The sequence below is a fragment of the Meles meles genome, chromosome 1 (genome assembly GCF_922984935.1).
Source record: "Meles meles chromosome 1, mMelMel3.1 paternal haplotype, whole genome shotgun sequence".
NCBI classification, from domain to species: domain Eukaryota; kingdom Metazoa; phylum Chordata; class Mammalia; order Carnivora; family Mustelidae; genus Meles; species Meles meles.
In genome coordinates, this window is record NC_060066.1 from 154536709 (window position 1) to 154556324 (window position 19616).

At 37.6% G+C, this 19616-nt stretch overlaps 1 protein-coding gene across 1 annotated transcript in view; it reads right to left on the bottom strand.

Moving 5' to 3' along the window:
- The window catches only part of TNNI3K (TNNI3 interacting kinase), a 314566-nt gene that overhangs the window by 74783 nt on the left and 220167 nt on the right, over positions 1-19616 (bottom strand). The window contains exons 20-22 of the mRNA XM_046006844.1: positions 19347-19399; positions 15084-15216; positions 3656-3765 (exon numbers count right to left, since the gene is read on the bottom strand). Coding sequence (XP_045862800.1) covers positions 3656-3765; positions 15084-15216; positions 19347-19399 — 296 coding nt within the window. The remainder of the gene's footprint in view (positions 1-3655; positions 3766-15083; positions 15217-19346; positions 19400-19616) is intronic.

Genomic DNA, 19616 nt, shown 5'->3' on the forward strand with positions numbered 1-19616 from the left:
GCACAATAACTTTATTCTAATTGACAGTTCCCTTAGCTTTGTAGACCAGGTTAGTTTTTTTTTTTTTTTAATCTCTTGGTAGCTATCTTTCTTTTTTCCTTTTTCTATTATTATTTAAAAAAATAAATTATTATTATTTCCTTTTTCTATTATTTCTATTATTATTTCCTTTTTCTATTATTATTATTTCTATTATTATTTTCTATTAGTATTTAAAAATCTTTCTTTTTTCCTTTTTCTATTATTATTTAAAAAAGCAAAAAACAAAAACCACCTTCACCTTAAAGCAGAGCACTTGGCTTTTTCTCCCACTGCCAACAATATCCCTGATACTATGAGCCTAAGGAGTACTCTGGTCACTGGCTAATTCTCAGAAGGCGGTGACGAGGACAGCTCTCCTGGGCTCCTTCCTCTTTTCCATTTCCTAAATCCAGTCTTTCACCTCCTTAGGATGTTGTTTGCTTTGAAGTAGTTCTCAAGTTTGCCCTTGCTCCTGAATCCCCATGGTAACCATTGTAGTCTTTGTCTTGTAATCAACTGGATTAATGCAACAGCAGCTCAGCGCATGCTCAGACTTCAGTGTCTTTTGCTCCTGTTTCAGCCCGCCAGTTCTCTGCCTTTACTGGGCACAGATGGGCTGAGGTGCTTGTTAAATGCAAAGTCCCAGGGCTCTATCCTAGACATTTTGATTCAGGAGCTTTGGAATAGGGCCCCAGAATCTTCGTTTTAACAAATTTTTCCGGGTAAACTGGAATATGTAATATGCAGCCCACACGTTAAGAAACAACGCTCAACCACCCCAATCATACTAGAAGATAATTCAGTGCCTGTCTCACTATAGGAACGACTTGCAATTCTCTGAGTAAGTTATCAAATCTTTTCATGCCAAGTTCAGACAAATTTTCTAAAAAACAATTACTTTAATCATATTTCTGCACCTCTTTAGGGACAAATATATAGTTGCCTGGGATTTCATATCCGCTTTTCTCACTGTCCTCTTCTGTCTTTGTAGGTCTTGACTAAGAAGACATATATATAGGAGATAATAATATGGTTCAAGTTCAAGGAGTGAAGCAAAGACAAATATGAAAGAAAGAATGAGTAATGAAGTTGATAACCTAGAAAGCAAGGACCAGGAGAGCATAATGTTAGTGTCTCAGATGGTATGGAGATCTAACCTCTCAGTGGCTACAAGCTTCCCATAACTAATAAGCCTCTCCCTTGTGTCCTTTCTCTCAGTGAATTTGCACACCTTCTCTTTGCTTGGACTGTTTTTCTCTCTCACCAAACCCCTTCATTCAGCAAACTCCTGTTTATGCTCGTGACCTCAGCTCAGGTGTCTCTTCTTCCAGGAAGCCTTTCCTGACCTACATTATCTCTTTGTCCTTCACTTGCCAATTCCTTTAGTATGCATTCTCATCTACTCTTGTTTTCCTCAGTCTGGCTTATAACTATAAAATCATTTGTTTGTTCAATTTATCTCCATTTGGCTACTAGACCTTACTGAGGCTCCCTGGAGCACAGGTCTCCACCGAATCCCCAGCACTTGTTCCTGGGGCTGTGTCAAGACTCCACAAGTCATTGTTGAAGGAAAGAATAAGAACTAGCCCATCATTTCCCTTTTCCTCACCACTGAGCCTGCTCACAGAGTGAAGACACTATTGAGATGGGCACAGCAATGATGTTTCAGGCACGTCACATCCAGCAGCTCAACTTCATGATGCTGAGATGGAAACCACAGCCAAGCCAGGGCCCACCTGACTGGCAAGCCCAGATACAGCTGGCTAGTCAGAGACTTTGCTTCCTACTATGCTTTTCCCCCATCCTTCTCCCTGAACTGCATTCTCAGAACCCAGGCCCTGGACTGATTGGTTTTGCTGCTTACCAATAAAACTTTTCCACTAAACACTTGAGTTTGGGGTTCTTAGTATTTTTTTTTAAACTTTAAGCATACCCTCCTTTAGCCCTAATCTGGTTCTCTTATTTCCTAACATGTTATTTGTGACATCCATTCTACCCCCCAAAAATACTTTTAGAAGTTGCTAATGACTTGCTTTTATCTTCAAATGAAAACTTCCATATATTCCCAATTTATAATCATAATCATGAAGAGTCCATTAATAAAAGGAAAAGGGATATCCTTGACAGTTCTTTTTAATTTTACTTTACATTTTTTGGTATACTTTATGTTATACACATTAAAGAGAAAAGGAAATTTCAGATTAGCTTTTTTGACATACTTATTCCCCAAAAATATGCCTGAGGTTCATATTGAATAAGCAAGGAAAGCTTTTCCCAAACTATTTTAAGCCATATAATTCTCAAGACAAATTATTTTTTGGACACTGAAATTCAGATGAGGGTGTTGGAGGGTTTGATAAGCAATAGTGGTGCTCATTGGTGTATTCAACAAGTATTTTTGAACATCTACTAGGGATGGTTCTAGGTGCTGAGGTTGCAGCAGCAAACAAAACAAAACAAAACAAAAGTCCCTGCTTTCTGGTAGTGAGAAAAGATTCAACACCAATAAATACATAATCTGTGAAACAGAATGGTCAGGAGAAGAGATTACTTCTTTTGAGGTTACTCAATCCATATGCCATAATAATCTTTATTTTTCTTCTTAAGAGTCTCCATGTACATTTGCACAGTTGGGTAATGACTTGGTCTGGGTTTTGTCTTTAGAAAAAAGAAGTGGGGAACTTGGCTTTTCCTTCCAAAATCTAGACTGGGGCTTATTCCATTTCTCCTTTGGGGAGGTACTTCCTGAGTCAACAACAGCTACCCTTTTGTGAACTAATGTGGACTAATTCCCTCTACTCGGAGCAGAAGAATCAATGTCGGCTGACGTCAAAACACAAGGATTTCAATAGACAACAAAACATGCTGGCAGGGAGACTCTCAGACACCGTACTAAACGGTGTTATCAAGAGAGAAGTTGAGGAGTCTCCTCCTTTGTCATTCTCTGAGAACGAAGACATTCTCAAAATGTCTGGTACAGATAAGAAGAATCCTGTCTTGTAGACAAGTGGTCTGAGATTTCATTGGGATTATAGGAGTGTAACCCTTAATATTCTTAGATCTATGATCATATTTAATTTTTTTCACTGTTTACATGTCCTACTTTATTTATTCCTTCCATAGCCTCGATCCCACCATCTGTGCTTCTAACTACTTTATCACATTACTGCTTAAAGAATTAGGGAAGGACTAGGACTGGTTCTCTGGCCTCCTGCTTGAGGCAGTGCTACTAAAGACCACTCGTCACAGGGTCTTCGCTGAAGGTCTGCCTCATGGTGAAAAGCCAACACAAATCCGTCTTGTGCCAAACTTCTTTCTTCAGAAAATGACTAAGTATGGTTCAAGTGCAGTTAATAAAATTGCAGCTGAGATGAGACTCTGAGTCATCTGTCATACCCTGGTCTCTCTTTTGCTAATCAGTTGTGAGAAACATTTCAAAATCAGAGAGCAGCAGCAAAGAAATATGAGATACTCAGACTTCTTGAGGCAATTAGAGACTAAAGAGCAGAAGGCAAATCAGTCTTCCTGCCTTGACAGTCTTAAAATACACACTAAAAGTAGACTTTGGAGTTACACTATTTGTGACAGATTTTGACCATAACACATTTTCTAAGAGGAAATAAGAATTACTCACTTCAGGACATGCATTCCACCCTCGCATGAGCAGAGATGATATGGGCTTGGGGATGGAATAACCAATGGGAGGTCTGATGTGGTGGTAAGCCATGTCTGCTGCAGCAGCCGCTAGGAACCAAATGAACATGTCAGTTCTGAAACTCACATATTTGCCTCAAGAAACATACGAACAGACAAACAAAAAGTCATCAAAAATCAATCTGTGCAACATTAGCAAAGACTCAAAGATAGCTCTATGCTGTTTTGTTTTTTTTTTTTAATGCTAAACAAAATGTTGGATAATTTGATACTATCAGTTTATCTTTATAACTGTCCATTCATTCAGTTGTTCATTCAACAAATTGTTGAGCAGAGGGAACACAAAGAGGATCAAAGAAGCATGCAAAAGATGGGGCGCCTGGGTGGCTCAGTTGGTTAAGCAACTGTCTTTGGCTCAGGTCATGATCCTGGAGTCCTGGGATCGAGTCCCACATCAGGCTCCCTGCTCAGCAGGAAATCTGCTTCTCGCAATGACCTCTCTCCCCTCATGCTCTCTCTCTTTCATTGTCTCTCTCTACCTCTCAAATAAATAAATAAAATAAAATATTAAAAAAAAAAGAAGCATGCAAAAGAACATACAAAGAGCAAGCAGTTTGGGGTGTGTGTCTGAAGTATAGGATATACACATAATGTTATAGGAAGTAAGAACTGAAAGGCAAACTGGACCAGACGATACAATGCCATAAATCCAGGCTAAAGAGCTTATCCTGTACTTAGCAAGACTTGGGGTGTCGCTGAACTTTGCAGTTCAGAAAGCGCTCCTATCACTTGGGCAAAATAGATTATTTTTTAAGCTTAAATACCATTACTGGTTATAAGAATGTTGGGATTTTAAGATTTAATATTTATAAAGTAGTTACTATTTGCTAAACTTTGTTAGATACTTCAAATCCATCATTTTAGCTAATACCACTCATTGACTGAACTCCCTAGTGTTACCTGTCTGCTTGGATTTCTGAATATTGCTCATCTCAAACTCCCCATTATGGTGTGGTGATTCTTGGGGCTTCGCTGTGGAATCCTGACTGTTGCATATTTTCCTGCTTTGCAACCAGTGATTTCTGTAAGTCTCTTGGAAACCAAGTTCATAGGTACTTTTATTAAACATATTTTGTATCAGGCAGCATGGTAGATACATACATAAGCTTTTTCAAACCTCCTAACAATCATTCAAAGTAGGTATTTCTGTGTGTGTGCGTGTATATAACTAGTTTTTAATTTGTGAAAAAATTAAATATAATTAGTAATTGGTGTAACCTCTTGTTCCAGATTCCACGCTCTCTTCAACCACTTCACACTGCAAATACTTTGTAAACAACACCTGAAGCTCTTTTTATTCCTCAGAAAAAATTACTCTGTACCGGTGGGAGGCTAAAGTCCCAGGATGTTGACTTCCTCTCTTCCAGGTTGTGATGTCATCAACATCTGTCTGTACTTTAATAACATTTGTGATATGACCTATAACACTGCCTCTCTTACACTAAAGTTTGCTCCAATTCACTTCTGTTTATAGATTTACTAATTTAGTGAAATTATATGTAAGTTAATCAACATTTTGCTTTATGGATCAGTCGGAATTACTATCTAATTTTGACAAATGTAACATTTATACCTGTTTTCTTTGGAATTTTAGAAACATAATTAGAATAAAATCTTATTCAGAAAGGACGGTTGTTTAAATATTTTGAGTATTCTTATATACTCTTTCTAACATTGAGCTCATGCCCAATCCAGTATATGATTATGTAATATTTTTTCCCCTAAATATCAACATTTTTCCCAGTTATTAAACTTAAGGTTGATATATTTTTAACAACTCTGTATTCTGTACGATTTACTTAATCATTCCTCAATTTTAGGATGTTCAAATTTGGATATAAACACTTCAAAGTAATCATCTTCAGTATGACTTTCCCAGTTTCACAGACTATTTATGATATTTTGAGGGGTGAGATTAACCTGCCAAAGGGCATAGCGGAAGACTTTTGACACATACTGATAAACTGTTTTTTTTTTTTTCAAAGATTTTATTTATTTATTTGACAGATATCACAAGTAGGCAGAGAGGCAGACAGAGAGAGAGGGAGAAGCAGGCTCCCCGCTGAGCAGAGAGCCCAATGTGGGGCTCGATCCCAGGACCCTGAGATCATGACCTGAGCGGAAGGCAGAGGCTTAACCCACTGAGCCACCCAGGCACCCCTGATAAACTGTTTTTCTAAAGAGTTGTATTAATTTACACTCTCAGTGGCTAATGTGTGAGAGACTTTTCATTACGTCTACACCAGTATTAGGCTTTCTCATTTTATAAAAGATTTTGTTAATATGAGAGGCAAATATATCAGCTCATTTCTTGTTGTTTAAATTTTGTTCTTTGATGAATAGTGAGGCTTAATATTTTCCTAAATATTTATTGGTTATTTGTATTTAAAATTTTAAGTTCATTTTCTTTGCCTGTCTGGTATTTTACTATTTCCTTCCTTACAATAGCAGTTCTCATTGTACAGTTGTTCCAAGTTGAGGGCAGAGTCAGGAATTCCATTTCTACTCTTGTTTTCAATGCCGTTTGTAGAATATTTGCATTGTCACATTTGCCAACCTTTTCTAGTTAGTATTAGCTCGTTATATTTGCTGACACTAAGAAAACAAAGTAACAAAAGACTGGTCAAAATATATTTAGCAAATGTAATGTCACTTATAAAATGTGTCTTCTGTGTCACAAAAAACTAGGTGTGTTAGGCTTCTCCCATTGGCTACTCTTGACAATTTTTAAATTCTTTTTGGAATGAGGTAAATAAATAAGCAAACAAATTAACTAATGCTTAATAATCACTGATCTTTAAACTTTACTTTTTCACCTTATGACCATTTGGATACTGTGGAGCTGGTGCAGCTATAAGCACATAAGCCAGTGTAGTGAACACATTTAAACTAATTATACATCTCGTAATGGGTGGGGAGGGACTATTCATAAAGTGAGTTAAACTCAGATGCAGGTGCCAAATGTCTCCTCTGAAACCCTTTTAGACTCTGATATCAAGTCTGTAAAGTTACCTGTTTGCTTCTTGGCACTGTGTCTGGAAAATCAGTTTAAGATGAACGATACTTAATTCTTCATTATTCAAAGCAGATTCTGCAAGGCCTTGGCATCTCCTTCTCCTTTTTGCTTTGTGCACTCTTGGCAGTGATACCACTCATTAGCACCTCCACCAGAAAGTGGGCAATGCAACATGAGGGGTCATGGAATTGAGATTTGTCACCTCTGAGATTACTTTATCAGTCTTGCCTAAGTGGCCATGTTACACCAACAGCTGGGAAATTTTCTGGTATTCCATATTCAGGAAAGAGACCGTCAGCCCATTCATCAAATTTTTTACCTTGATTGCTACATAAAATATGTTAAATGATTTATGTACATGTTGGTTTCTACTTTTACAACTGAAACTTTGCTATTAAAAGAGAATAAGGCTAAATTTAAAAATATTAATAACTATTTATTGAGCACCTACCATTTTTTCAGCACTGTGATAATTATCAATGATTTAATGAAACTTGTAATCTAGCGCTAGAGTAGGACTGTCTAAGAGATCTTTTTACAAGAATGGAAATGTTCTGCAGTGTTCAATATGGTAGCATATGCCTATTAAGCACTTAAAATGTGGCTATTAAGCACTAAAAAGGTGTGACTGAATAAGTGAACTTTTACTTCAGTTTCAGTTCATATAAATTTAAATTTAAGTAGCCACGTGTGTCTCGTAGCTTCCATAGTGGACCGTACAATTTTAGAGCATAGCTTTTTCTCACTCTCATCCTGAATGAGGTTTAAATTAAACAAATTTTGTGAGTCAACCTCAAAAGTTTATATAACCATGGTCTTGATTTGTGGATTTAAGTTCTTTACTGCTTATTAATACTTTATCAAGAAAAAAAGGGATATGACTAGAGATCATCAACAGGCATTCTGTACGGCATGTGATAACCTTCATTCACTTATTCATGTGAACAAATGTACCGAATATTCCATGTGGGCAATAATAAGCTAAGAAAAAAAGTGTTGGGCTTTTCCATAAACTTTGGTAAATGAATAATTTTTAAAGAGATGAATTACTGGCCTATTCATTGCTTTTTTATGGTTCAATCACAAATTCAGAAAGGGGATCCTTTTTTCCTGAAATGTTCTTGTATGTACCCTCTTTTCTTACATTATATTTAGTGTCCCTTAGGTCTTAGCTTAATGAACTGTCTCTGGGTGCCTTTCCTAGGTACTCCCATAGCACTTGGTATTACAATAGCATATATTATATTATACTTAATTGCCTATTTATTTGCTTGCCTCTGTAAATAGATCACAAGCTCCTTGAGCTCAGGAATTGTATCTTTTCACCATTGTATCTCCTGTGCTTAGCACGATGACAGCTAATCAGTAGGCACCCAACTGATAGGCACCAAATGAATCAATAAATGAGGCAGTTCAAAATATGATTTCACTGGAGATAATACAGGTCATGGTATAGATGACTCAGTAAACATTTATTGTACAAATAAATAAGGATTATGGATTGGTGCCAATTGCTATCTTGCTCATTATTATGTCTTTAGGATAGAGCACAATGCCTAGTCACTAAGAAACACCATAGAATGAATATGCTTAGTTTAATATTAAATTATGACACAATTGGGTAAATTATTGAGATCTGGTGGCATATTTAGTTCATACTTTTATCTTTTTATCAGAACATTTGGGGAGGGGGCTTCTATAAACTGAAACAGTATCGCTATTAAGAATTGGCCTTGGGGCCAATTGGGTAGCTCACTCAGCTGGCATCTGCCTTGGACTAGGGTCATGATCCTGGGGTCCTTGGGCTTGAGTCCCACATCGGGGTCCCTGCTTGGCAGGGAGTCTTCTTCTCCCTCTACCACTTCCCTCCTGCTTGTGCTCTCACTTTCTCCAATGCACTCTCTTATGTCTCTCTCTCTCAAATAAATAAATAAAATAAAATAAAAAAAGAAAAGAAAGAAATGCCTTTAACAAGGAAATGTGATGTGGGGGCCTAATTTCCAGTCTGGTTTTGCTTTTAACTCTGTGAGAGATCCTAATTACGCTAATTTGTCTCTGTGAGTATTAATATTTGTACATGTAAGATGAAGCATTGAGGACATTGTGTAATGGTGATAAGCATGGCCTTTGGGGACAAGGAGCCATGCACTTAAGTCTCGACTGTCCCTCTTACTGGTGCGTGATGTTGAGCATATATCTTATCCTAATAGAACCTAAACCATAGGTTATTGTTAGAATTAAAGGAGATAGTGTACAGAGAACATCTGGCACATTGTTGGTTCTCAGTAAGCATTAGCTGTTGTTGCTTTAATTATTATCATCTACAGAGCTAAGGGTTTCACTGATCCCCTTTACTCTGAATCTAGAGAACTAGATATCAAAAACACTGTAAATTTTCTGTTCTGTTTAAATCAGAAATCATAGTTCCTTTTGAGATTTTCTGGGAGTCTGAATACTCAGTAAAAGATTGCATTGAGTTACTGCAAATTACAAGGCTACAGACCATCTCATCTGTCACCAGCCCCAGCTCATAATGCAATAGGGCCACTGTGGAGAGGATGACTATGCAGCTCTTCATGGCGAATTTAATTAGCTATATTGCTTATAGATAAATTGGTACGAGATTCTGAATTCCTAAATTAAACTATCACTCTTACGTTTTATAAAAATAAATCCAGGCATCCATATAAAAAAAGAGCAATAAAGTGCAACATTTTACTTGTAAGCTTTGACGAAGATAAAACTACTAGACTATTTTTTTTTTTTCAGTTTTGATTGTGTGTATGTGTGTTTTAAAAAACACAATTGATTCTACCTTGTTGTTTTTATGGGTTGGGCTTTGGTGAAACAAAGCAAATGCGGACCACTCTCCCAGCAAGCGCTAAGACACATTTTTTGTTAAACTGACACTTCTCAATGACATATCACCAGAGCGTATAGCATCTGAGAGAGACCATGAGATTGCAATCTTGAGATTGCACTAAGAATGGCTTAATTTTTTAAACCACATCCCATTCTCATTACAGACTGTCAGAAGAATAGATTAATTTGCACCAATGTCTATTCTCATTGCAATCTTTGTCAGTGTAATGAAGTATTGGAATTTAATATCAGCTATGTTCATAGAAATATCACCATCCATTGGACCGATTTGATCTTTCCAGTGATCTCTGTAGTGATTGGCTGACTCTACTCTTTTCAGTGATAAACTGATAAAGATTAGCACAGCAAACACAGGATTTCAGAACTTTAGCTCACTCCTATTTTCCTATCACATGTCAAAGCATAGTCCACATCATCAACGTGCTTATGCCTTTTAAGGTTATTATACTTAGGATGCTTTAGGATCCTAATAATAATTGGAGAAGAACATCTAATATTTAAACAGGGGTAGCAAACACAAATTGCTACAAATATGGGATCCTCTGATATAACTGTGTCTCTAAATGTACTTAAATTCTTATTTTTTACAATCGTATGTGAGACAAAAAAAAATGCAAGCCATATTTTGGCCCCTATATTACAGCTTGCAACCCTGAGTTAAAACCTCAATATGAAGTCTCACCGAAATCTGGCTAGAATGAATTGGCAGATGTTCTTAATTTGCTGTCATATCCGAAACTTCGATACAGCTTGGCATTAAGGAATCCCAGGACACAGAGTTGAGTCTCCTTGTGAACCAGCTGGCATCACACAGGAAAACAACAGGAAAACAAGAGGCTTTTTCTTTGGCCACAAACTATAATCCGAAAGTGATCCACAAAATTTGGTACCTGGTTATAAGGGAATGGGATTGGATAAGATACATATCGATGGATTAATTTATCCTAGATTTCTTCTTTAGTTTGTCATGATATATCAGAGGAGACAGACCCGGGAGAGATGTAAAATCGGGAAGCAGGTGTTGGTTTCTTTCTCTGAAATGAATCCAGTACAGCTCTTGTTTGCCAGGTCATACCAACTCCTTTTTCATCTTGCCTGGTTCTTCTCTCTCGGCTTGGCTTCACACCTTGGCTCCTTCTCTCTCTAATCTTGTCACTTCTCTCACAAATCTGCTTTCTTCCTGGATCCATGTCTTCCTGCTGGCTCGGCCAGAAGCCTGAAGTTAACCCTGACTCCTCCCTCTCCCTTTTGCTCCCACCTTGACCCACGGGCAAGTCCCATCTCCTTGCCCTTGGTTTCAAGCCTCTTCAATCCAGAATTAGCTTTGTAGCAAGAGAGAGCATTCAAAAATAATACTAGTGTTGTACTATTGCCCTGCTTAAACTCCTGCAGTGACTTTCACTGCGAACACACAGGCCCTTCACCACCTGGCTCTAGGTTTACATTTACAGCATGTATCTTGTGATGGGTTTCCTCGTATTCTCTGATTCATCCCTACTGAATTATTTGTGGATCTCTCATGCCTCTGCACCTTGCCTATACTGCTTTCTGCTGGAACTCCTTCTCTACCTCCCCACTGTTTATCTATTTAATTAGTTTTCATCTTTTTGTAGTTCAGTTCTCACCTCTTCTTAGATTCCTTCTCTGATATCCTCTCCCCCTTTTGCACAGTCGGGCACACTCCTCCAGGGAGCATCTTCAGCACTCTGCTTCTCTCAAGTTGGGACTTAACCTCTGCTCTTTACTATGATGGCCTGAGCAATGCCCTATTCCTCTCTGTTTTCCTCTTAACTCTAGCACAGTTCCCAGGCAGAGGAGCCCTCAATAATAGCCTAAAAATAATAATAGTAGCTAATATTTATTGAGTGCCTAGTCACATTCCAATCTTTTGAGGTAGCCCATTATTATCCTGGTTTTAAAAACAAAGTGAAGTACAGCTAGGTTAAGTAGCTTGCATACAGTTACAAGGCTCATGTTCTTACACATTATGCCGATTCTCTTTAGCTCATATGGTGTTAGCCTGAAAAATGCTTTCTTAAAAACTGAATTAATCGCCAACATTCAGTTTTCTTCCTTTCTTTTTCTTTCTTTCTTTGAGAGAGACAGAAAGAGAGAGAGAGTGTGAGCCTGTAGGCACAAGGGAGAGAGAGAATCTTGAGCAGTCTTTATACCCAACACAGAGCCCAACATGGGCTCCATCTCCCCAAGATCAGGACCTGAGCTGAAATCAAGAGTCGGATGCTTAACTGAATGAGCCACCCAGGCACCCCAAACTTTTAGATTTCTACACAAACACACACAGAAATTAGTTTATATGGTAATAGTGAGCAGTGATCCCTACACTTCCGCATGGCACTGTTTGGCTGGAGCTGGGTAGCAGCTGTCCCCTGGCGTCAGAGCACGTGACTTCTTGTCCATCACACTCTCCTGGGTCGAGCATTTGCCCATTTCCCCTGGCCCTTTGGGCATCTGATCTCAGGTGATCCATAGAATGCCAGATATGATGGCTTTTTGGTTCTTTTTAAACCCGAGATTATAAGGTTAATTTGAACATGTTAATTTGAACACAAAAGAGACTCTAACTTCATGTTAAGCTAACATATAAAAATTGATTAGGGTTCATATGACAGTAGGTGAGCAAAATGTCTCAAAGGAAGTGGGGCAGAAGACGGGAAAGAAGTCAAATGGCATTAGTTACAGTGATAAAGACAGCAGCTTTGATTTGACTAGCACGGTGGTGGGTGAAATTTTTAGGAGTTAGATTTGAGGTATATATCTTATCACCTCTGTTTTTTGTTCATTGTTCTTCACTAGTCTTTATGCAAGAAGGTAAGAAACAAGATATAAAAAGATATACAGATTAAAAAGGAAGAAAGTCTTTATTTACAGATCACAAAATCATCTATGCGGAAAATCCCAAACAGTGTAGAAAAAAGGTACTTGAATGGATAAGTAAATTTAGCAAATATGTAGAGTACTAGGTTGATATTTAAAAATTAATTATATCTCTCTTCTAGCAAAGAACCATTGGACACTGAAATTTTAAAGAATAACATGTACAATAGTATCAAATACAAAATGCGTAGAGATAAATCTTAAAAAATGTGCAAGGTTTGTATGCTAAAAACTACAAACACACTGACGACAGAAATTAAAGAAGACCTAATGGGAGAGCTACACCATATGGACCGATTGGAAGATTCAGTATGCTTAAGTTGTCAATTCTTCCTAAATTGATCTATATAAACTCAATGTAATCTACCCAAAATTTCAGTGGGCTTTTTTTTTTTGTAAAAATAAACAAGCTGAATCTAAAATTTACATAGAAAAGCAAAAGCCTAGAAGAGCCAAAGCAATTTCTATAAAGAAGAACATAGTTGAAAGGTTCATCTAACCTGATTTTAAGACTTAAATGTAACCTTATAATATAATATGCTATTAGAGTAAGGGTAGACATATATCAATAGAACAGAGTTCAAAAATAAATACATATATGGGCAATTGATTTTTGACAATACTACCAAAATAATTTAATGGAGAAAAGAAAGTTTTTTCAACAAACTATGCTGGAAAATTACATCCATATTAAAACAAATACATTTTTTATGATGAATTTTTAAAATATTTTTTATTCAGTTGAGGGGAGAGGGTAGCGCAAGCACTGGGAGCTGCAGAGAGAGAGGGAGAAGCAGGCTCCCCACTGACGCTGGGACTCTAGGATCATGACCTGAGCCAAAGGCAGATGCTTAACTGACTGAGCCACCCAGGTGCCCAAAAAACAAGTCAATTAGCAAAAGAATAACAAAAGTTCATACCTGTGCCATTAAAAAAAAAGACAAATATATTTTAAAAATATAAACCCAAACCTCTAAGAGTTCTGTAAGAAAACATAGGAGGAAATCTTTGTGGTCTTATTGATGCAACCGAGGTTTAAAAAGGATACAAAAAATATGATTTAAAACTTTGATAAGGTAGACTTCATTGAAACTAAAAACTTCTTTCAAGACATTGCTAGGACTATGAAAAGGCAAGCCACAGACTAGAGAAAAATACTTTCAAAACGCATAGCAGATGAAAGACTTGTACCTAGAATCTAAGAACTCTTACAAGTGAATAATAAGGCAATGTGAACAAACACTTCACCAAAGAAAGAGGCATGGACACACATAAACATGTGAAAAGATTATCAACATCATTAGTTGTTAGAGAATTATAAAATAATACTACAACAGCACACCATTAGATACCTACTTAAGCAGCTAATATTTTATTTTAAACAGGTGACCAAAAAGTCCTGGCAAGGATGTGTAGCAACTGGAATTCTAATCCACTGCTGGTGGGAATCCATCACGGTACAAACACCTTAGAAAAACTCTTTTCATAAGATCTAGTAATTATTTCTTACGTATTTATTCAAGAGTAATAACACCATCCACACAAAGACCTAAATGGCTTTACCTATCTTATTCATAGTAGTCCCAAAGTAAGAATAATTCAAATAATCATCAACTTGTGAATACACAATTAAATTGAGACCTACCCACACAATCGAATAGTACTCAGGGACAAAAAAAGAATGAATTACTAAAAATCAACAACATGATTTCATTTATAGGACATACTGGAAAAGGCAAACCTGTAAAGCCATAAATTAGATGAGTGATTGCTGGGGGCAAATTTCCAGTCTCATGGTGAATACAGGAAAGTAAATAGAATGACAAGACATAAAATCAACTCAAATAAAATGAAGAGCAGATGCAAATAAAATTTACCTTAAACCTCAAGTATGTGTATATTTTTCATGTGATTAGACTGCATACCTCTACAGTCTACGTGTACACAGAGTCTAATGTATATTATCACCCAAAATTAGGCTCACTCACAAAGCCCCATTTTTGGAAGGTATACATTTATGTAATACAAAATTACCAGGAAAAGCAATCCCTTCTATAATGTGAGACAAGCAGAAAACAGTCCTGAGAGTTTATTTTTATGTGTTGCTACTTTCAGCTCACCCTTATATACACACTAAAAAGAAGCATCTAGAATCTAATCTCAAAAAATAGATATTACAGTGTCTACATTATTGGCACACGCTTTAAAACAAATTGAGGGGCGCCTGGGTGACTCAGTCAGTTAAGTGTCTGCCTTTGGCTCAGGCCAGGGTCGGTCTCAGGGTCCTGGGATTGAACCCTGCCTCAGGCTCCTGGCTCAGCGGGGAGTCTGCTTATCCCTCTCCCCGTTGCTTGTGCTCTTTCTCTCTCGCTATCTCTCTTTCTCAAATAAATAAATATAATTTTTTAAAATAAAGCAACCAAATTGAAATTGTTTACTTAATTCTCACCTTGCCAACCCACCAAGAGTATTACTTTATGGAAATAAGTGTTTCTTGAAGTCATGAAAATGCACAGAACTCTGGAAAACAGAGAAACTTGGCAGGATGTCTTACCTGGCTTGAGATGAGCGAATGGAATTTCACCGGTGAGGAGTTCCCATAGACACAGAGCATAGCTGAAGACGTCAGCTTTGATGGTGTAGCGTGTGCACTGCGTGAACACCTCAGGAGCCATCCAGCGGAGGTTCTGTGTGTCCAGAAACATCCACAAGTCATTTGCCAAATGTTTAGTTATCCCATTGTAGAACAGTGTTTTTCTTAGTAAGGATTTAAGTGTTCTCACATTGTTCTCAAAAGCTTTAAACATAAAATAACATTGATTGCCCTATACTGTGCAACAAACTGGTGTGTTTATACATAAACAGTAGGTTTTCAATTGTTGCTCATTTTTACAAAGAGCATTTTTTTAATCATTGGAAGATCATGAGATTCATAATTCTTCCAAAAATATTGCAACAATATTAATCATCAAGTAACCCTGCGTCTTATAAAATGATGATCACAGCAGCAGCATTTTCTGTTTACTTCTGAGCATCTTACCCCTAGAAGCCATACAGGCTTCTGAAAAGCCAATCACGATTCATCCAAGAGCTCTCTGGCTCCTTGGGGGTGGATCACACATGTGGGAGGCACCTTCCCTCCTTTAGATCTTCAGGTTGTAATTTAGGAAGTCACTAAATTAGACCCTTAAACAGTTCCTTCATGACCGAGGAGAGAAAGGACCTTAGGGGAGGACCCAGAATATTCCTACAAAGCAGATATCTTACTGGCAGGATCACATCTGTCGCATCGCCTTTGTCCGCCCAGTTGTGTTATTTCTGAATGCGGTTTGCGCAATTAGTATTCCAGGACCAAAGTCTATAAACTGTTATAATTTTCTCTGTACAAAGTTTCATATTCATGTTTTGATGGCATTATTTACATTCTTTTTCACTTGCAGTTATATATTTTTTGGTTTTAAATATAAGTTTCCATTCTGGGATGCAAATGCATAATTTTGGTTTATTTGTGGTTTAGGGGAAAGAGCACTAGGGTTTTGAGTCAGGAGATGAAAATTCCAGTTCTAGCTCTACCACTGCCTGTTTGGGCAGCTCTGAACAAATCTCATATGCTTCCTGGACCTCAGATTCCTCAAGGGCAAAACAGAGGAGGCAAGCCCTTCCAGGTCTAAAATCCCATGGAGCCATAACCTTATCAATGAACTTCACCAAACACCTTCTTTATATTTTCACTGAAGGAAACCAGTATTCTTTTATTGCTCTTCCCAAAATTCTATGCAGAGCTGGCTGCTGATAATTCTTTTGAAGTGTCTACCTTATTTTGAAATCATGCATAATTACAGCATTCCAAGAATATCTCTATTCCGATTATGGTACTTATATGCAATTCTTTCACATGAGCTTTCATATTTCAAATAGCCTCCACTTATGTAGCAGATTATGCCTTGTGACACAACATTGCATAAGTGTAAGTAGGCATACAATGTGCCCATTTTTCCACAGGGGAGTAATAGAGTAATTAGCCAACTTACACAAGGCCACAAAACTAGTGGGAAACAAAATAGTCTTCAAAATAAATCTAGAGTAGTGCTGTGCTTAAAGACTACACTGCTAGGATAAAAAAATTACTTGCTGTTGGTGACATTCAGTTTTATTCACAAAAATTTATTTAGCCAGTCTGGATGTATTTGAGAGTCACCTAGGGAAACTTTTAAAAGATACAGGCACCTAAGATCAACCCCAAGCCAATTAAATCAGAATTTCTGGGGGTTAGATTCAAATGGCATACTTTTTAAACAAGTTCCTGAAGTGATTCCAGTGTGCAGCTGGGGCTGAGAACCACTGATTTAGATATCTCTATGTCCCAGGTCTGTGTGCCCTGTCAAAAAGAGGACTCATTCTTTTCCACCTCCCTTATCTCATACCCTACCATTCTTCTCTTGTTTACTCCACTCCAGTCAGTCTCTTCTTGAACACAGAGAATTTTTCTGCCTCAGGGCCTTTGCACTTACTCTGTATTGCTTTTCCCCCCACATGGATGACTATTGATCAGGTCTCTCATCAAATGTTATCTTTCCTTCTTGCCCTATCTAAATGACACCCTACTACTCTCCATTCATATACTGTGCTTTGTTTTTTCTTCATAATACTTGTCTCTTTGCATTATTGTCTCTTAACAATATACATTCTGTTAATTTGTTCAGTGTCTATCTCTTTTTAGTAGAATATTAGCTCCATAGGAATAAAAAAATTAATTTGTTCACTGTAATATCCCCCATTCCTAGAAGAATGTCTGGCATCTAGTAAAGAGCCCATAGATACTTGTTGGATGAATGAGTGAAGTCTAACTGGGGAAACCAGCATGCATAATCCTGCTTACAATACAACACGGTCCGTGATGTGGTTCCTGCCTTCTGCTCTAACTCATCTTTCACTCTCTCTTCCTCACACAGTGCATGCCAATAATGCCAACTTGTTTGAGGTTCCCTAGGAAGTCTGATATTTCTCATTCTCCCCTGTGACTTTGCTCATACTGTTGTTCATTCTACCTGCCACTTCTTTCTGTTTTCCCTACACCTAATTTATTCCCATACATCCCACCTGAGCTCCCATGATGCTTTGTCACACCTTATTTACCACTGAATTTCCACACTGCTTTCAATCTATCTGCTTATTACCATGTTTTCTCCATTAGAAAATGAGCTCCTTGAGATCAAGGACTAAACTTTTCTTCACATTTTGCATTTCTCATCCTTTACACAATGCCCGATACAGGGTAGGCCCTCAATAAATGTTTGTAGACTGAATAAATAAGAGTTTAAATTAGCAGTGCAAAATGTACAAAAGCACAGACAGAAAAGTACATGGGGAGGAGGCAGCGGGGAGGGGATGTTATGGAAGGGAAGTCACTTAAAATGGATAAAATTTCCTGGGTCTTGCAAGATGAGTAGACTCCTTTCCGGTGGAGTGGAGTAAAAGGCTATCCAGATAGAGAAAACCACACTAGGAGAGTCACAGGGCTACGAAGGTGAATGGCATGTTTGGGGAATGACCAGGAGTGTTGTGTGCTGGGCTATAGGGGATCTGAGAGAACTTACTGTGGGCGAAGGGATCACAGAGTGGCTCTGAGCCAGACTGGGGAGGACAGGAGGCTGCTAGATAATGAATTTGGATTTGGCCTGTGGGTAGTGGAGATATATGTACACACACACACACACAAATATATATATATATATATATATATATGGATATCTATCTATCTATCTATCTATATTTATGTGTGTGAAAGAGGGAGAGAAAGAGCATGCATGTGCAGGGAGTGGGCGTGCCCAGAGGAAGAAGGAGAGAAGATATCTAAGCAGATTCCCCATTGAGTATAGAGCACGACGTGGGGCTCGATCCTGGGACCCTGAGATCACGGTCTCAGCCAAAATCAAGATTGGGATGCTTAACTGACTGAGCCACCCAGGTGCCCTGGGTAGTGGGTATCTTTGATGATTTATAAGAGGAAGTGAATTGACAGAACCAATACTTGGCTGATGTTGCAAAGAATGAACTGGAAGAGAATACTGGAGTTAGAATCCTACTTCTAGTTCAGAAGAGAGATGATGAAGACCTGCACTGAGGTGGAAAATGAGAGGTTGGGTTGAACTTAAAACAAGCATGCAAACAGACAGAAAAAGTGAGTAAAGTCAGTGGAAGCAGGGAAGGAAGGAATGAAAATTACTTCAAACTTGGGTAATTAAATAACAGAGGTAGTCTAGAAAGAGAAGTTACATTTTGGGGGTGGGGGGAGCAAAGGAGAGAGCAGGTAATAAATTTAATAGCAAGCATTTTGAGTACAATTATGCTTGCTTCAGATGTTATAACTTATATTTTACTTAAATATTAATGTTTGGTTATGTGACATATTGCCTTATAATGTTAAAGTTGAAAAAAGTTGTTAATAGATGCGGGTTAACTACAAATTCTATAGTTAGTTACTGATTAAACATTCACTCCACTGCTTAATAAAGAAGATCTAAAACTGAGAACCAATTAACTATGCCTGCCATGTACTTTTTTAAGTTATATTTTAAACAAGTTGTGTATTACTTTGCCCATAGCCTTTCCCAAATATATATCTAATCTATTTTTCGGTAGAGCCTTGAAAGAGTTTTTTTGAGGGCTTATTGAAAATAAAAACATAAAACATTATCCTGCCCCTGGGATGGTGACAATGCTTCCAGTTAAAGCTGCTCTCATCTCACTTTGTCTCATGCTGAGTTTACACATTTTAATTGTTTCATAATTATAGGGAACACAAGCAGCAGCAAACCCCAGGTTGTTTTGTCATGTTGTCTTCGTCTAGAGACTGTAGAAATCTTGATTCTGAGGGAGAGAGAAAACAAATTCATGTCAAGGAAATATCTTTAAAAACAAGATCAAAATCACAGATAAAATTTTGAAACCCCAAGAACATCTATCTTATTTAAATGCTCACTTCCTTTTTTTAGTTGGGGATATCAAAGGGGAAAAACTGAAAATAAATGATATACTTTTGAGAATCAGGGTCACTGAAATTTGAATGACCTAGAGAAGCATAGTG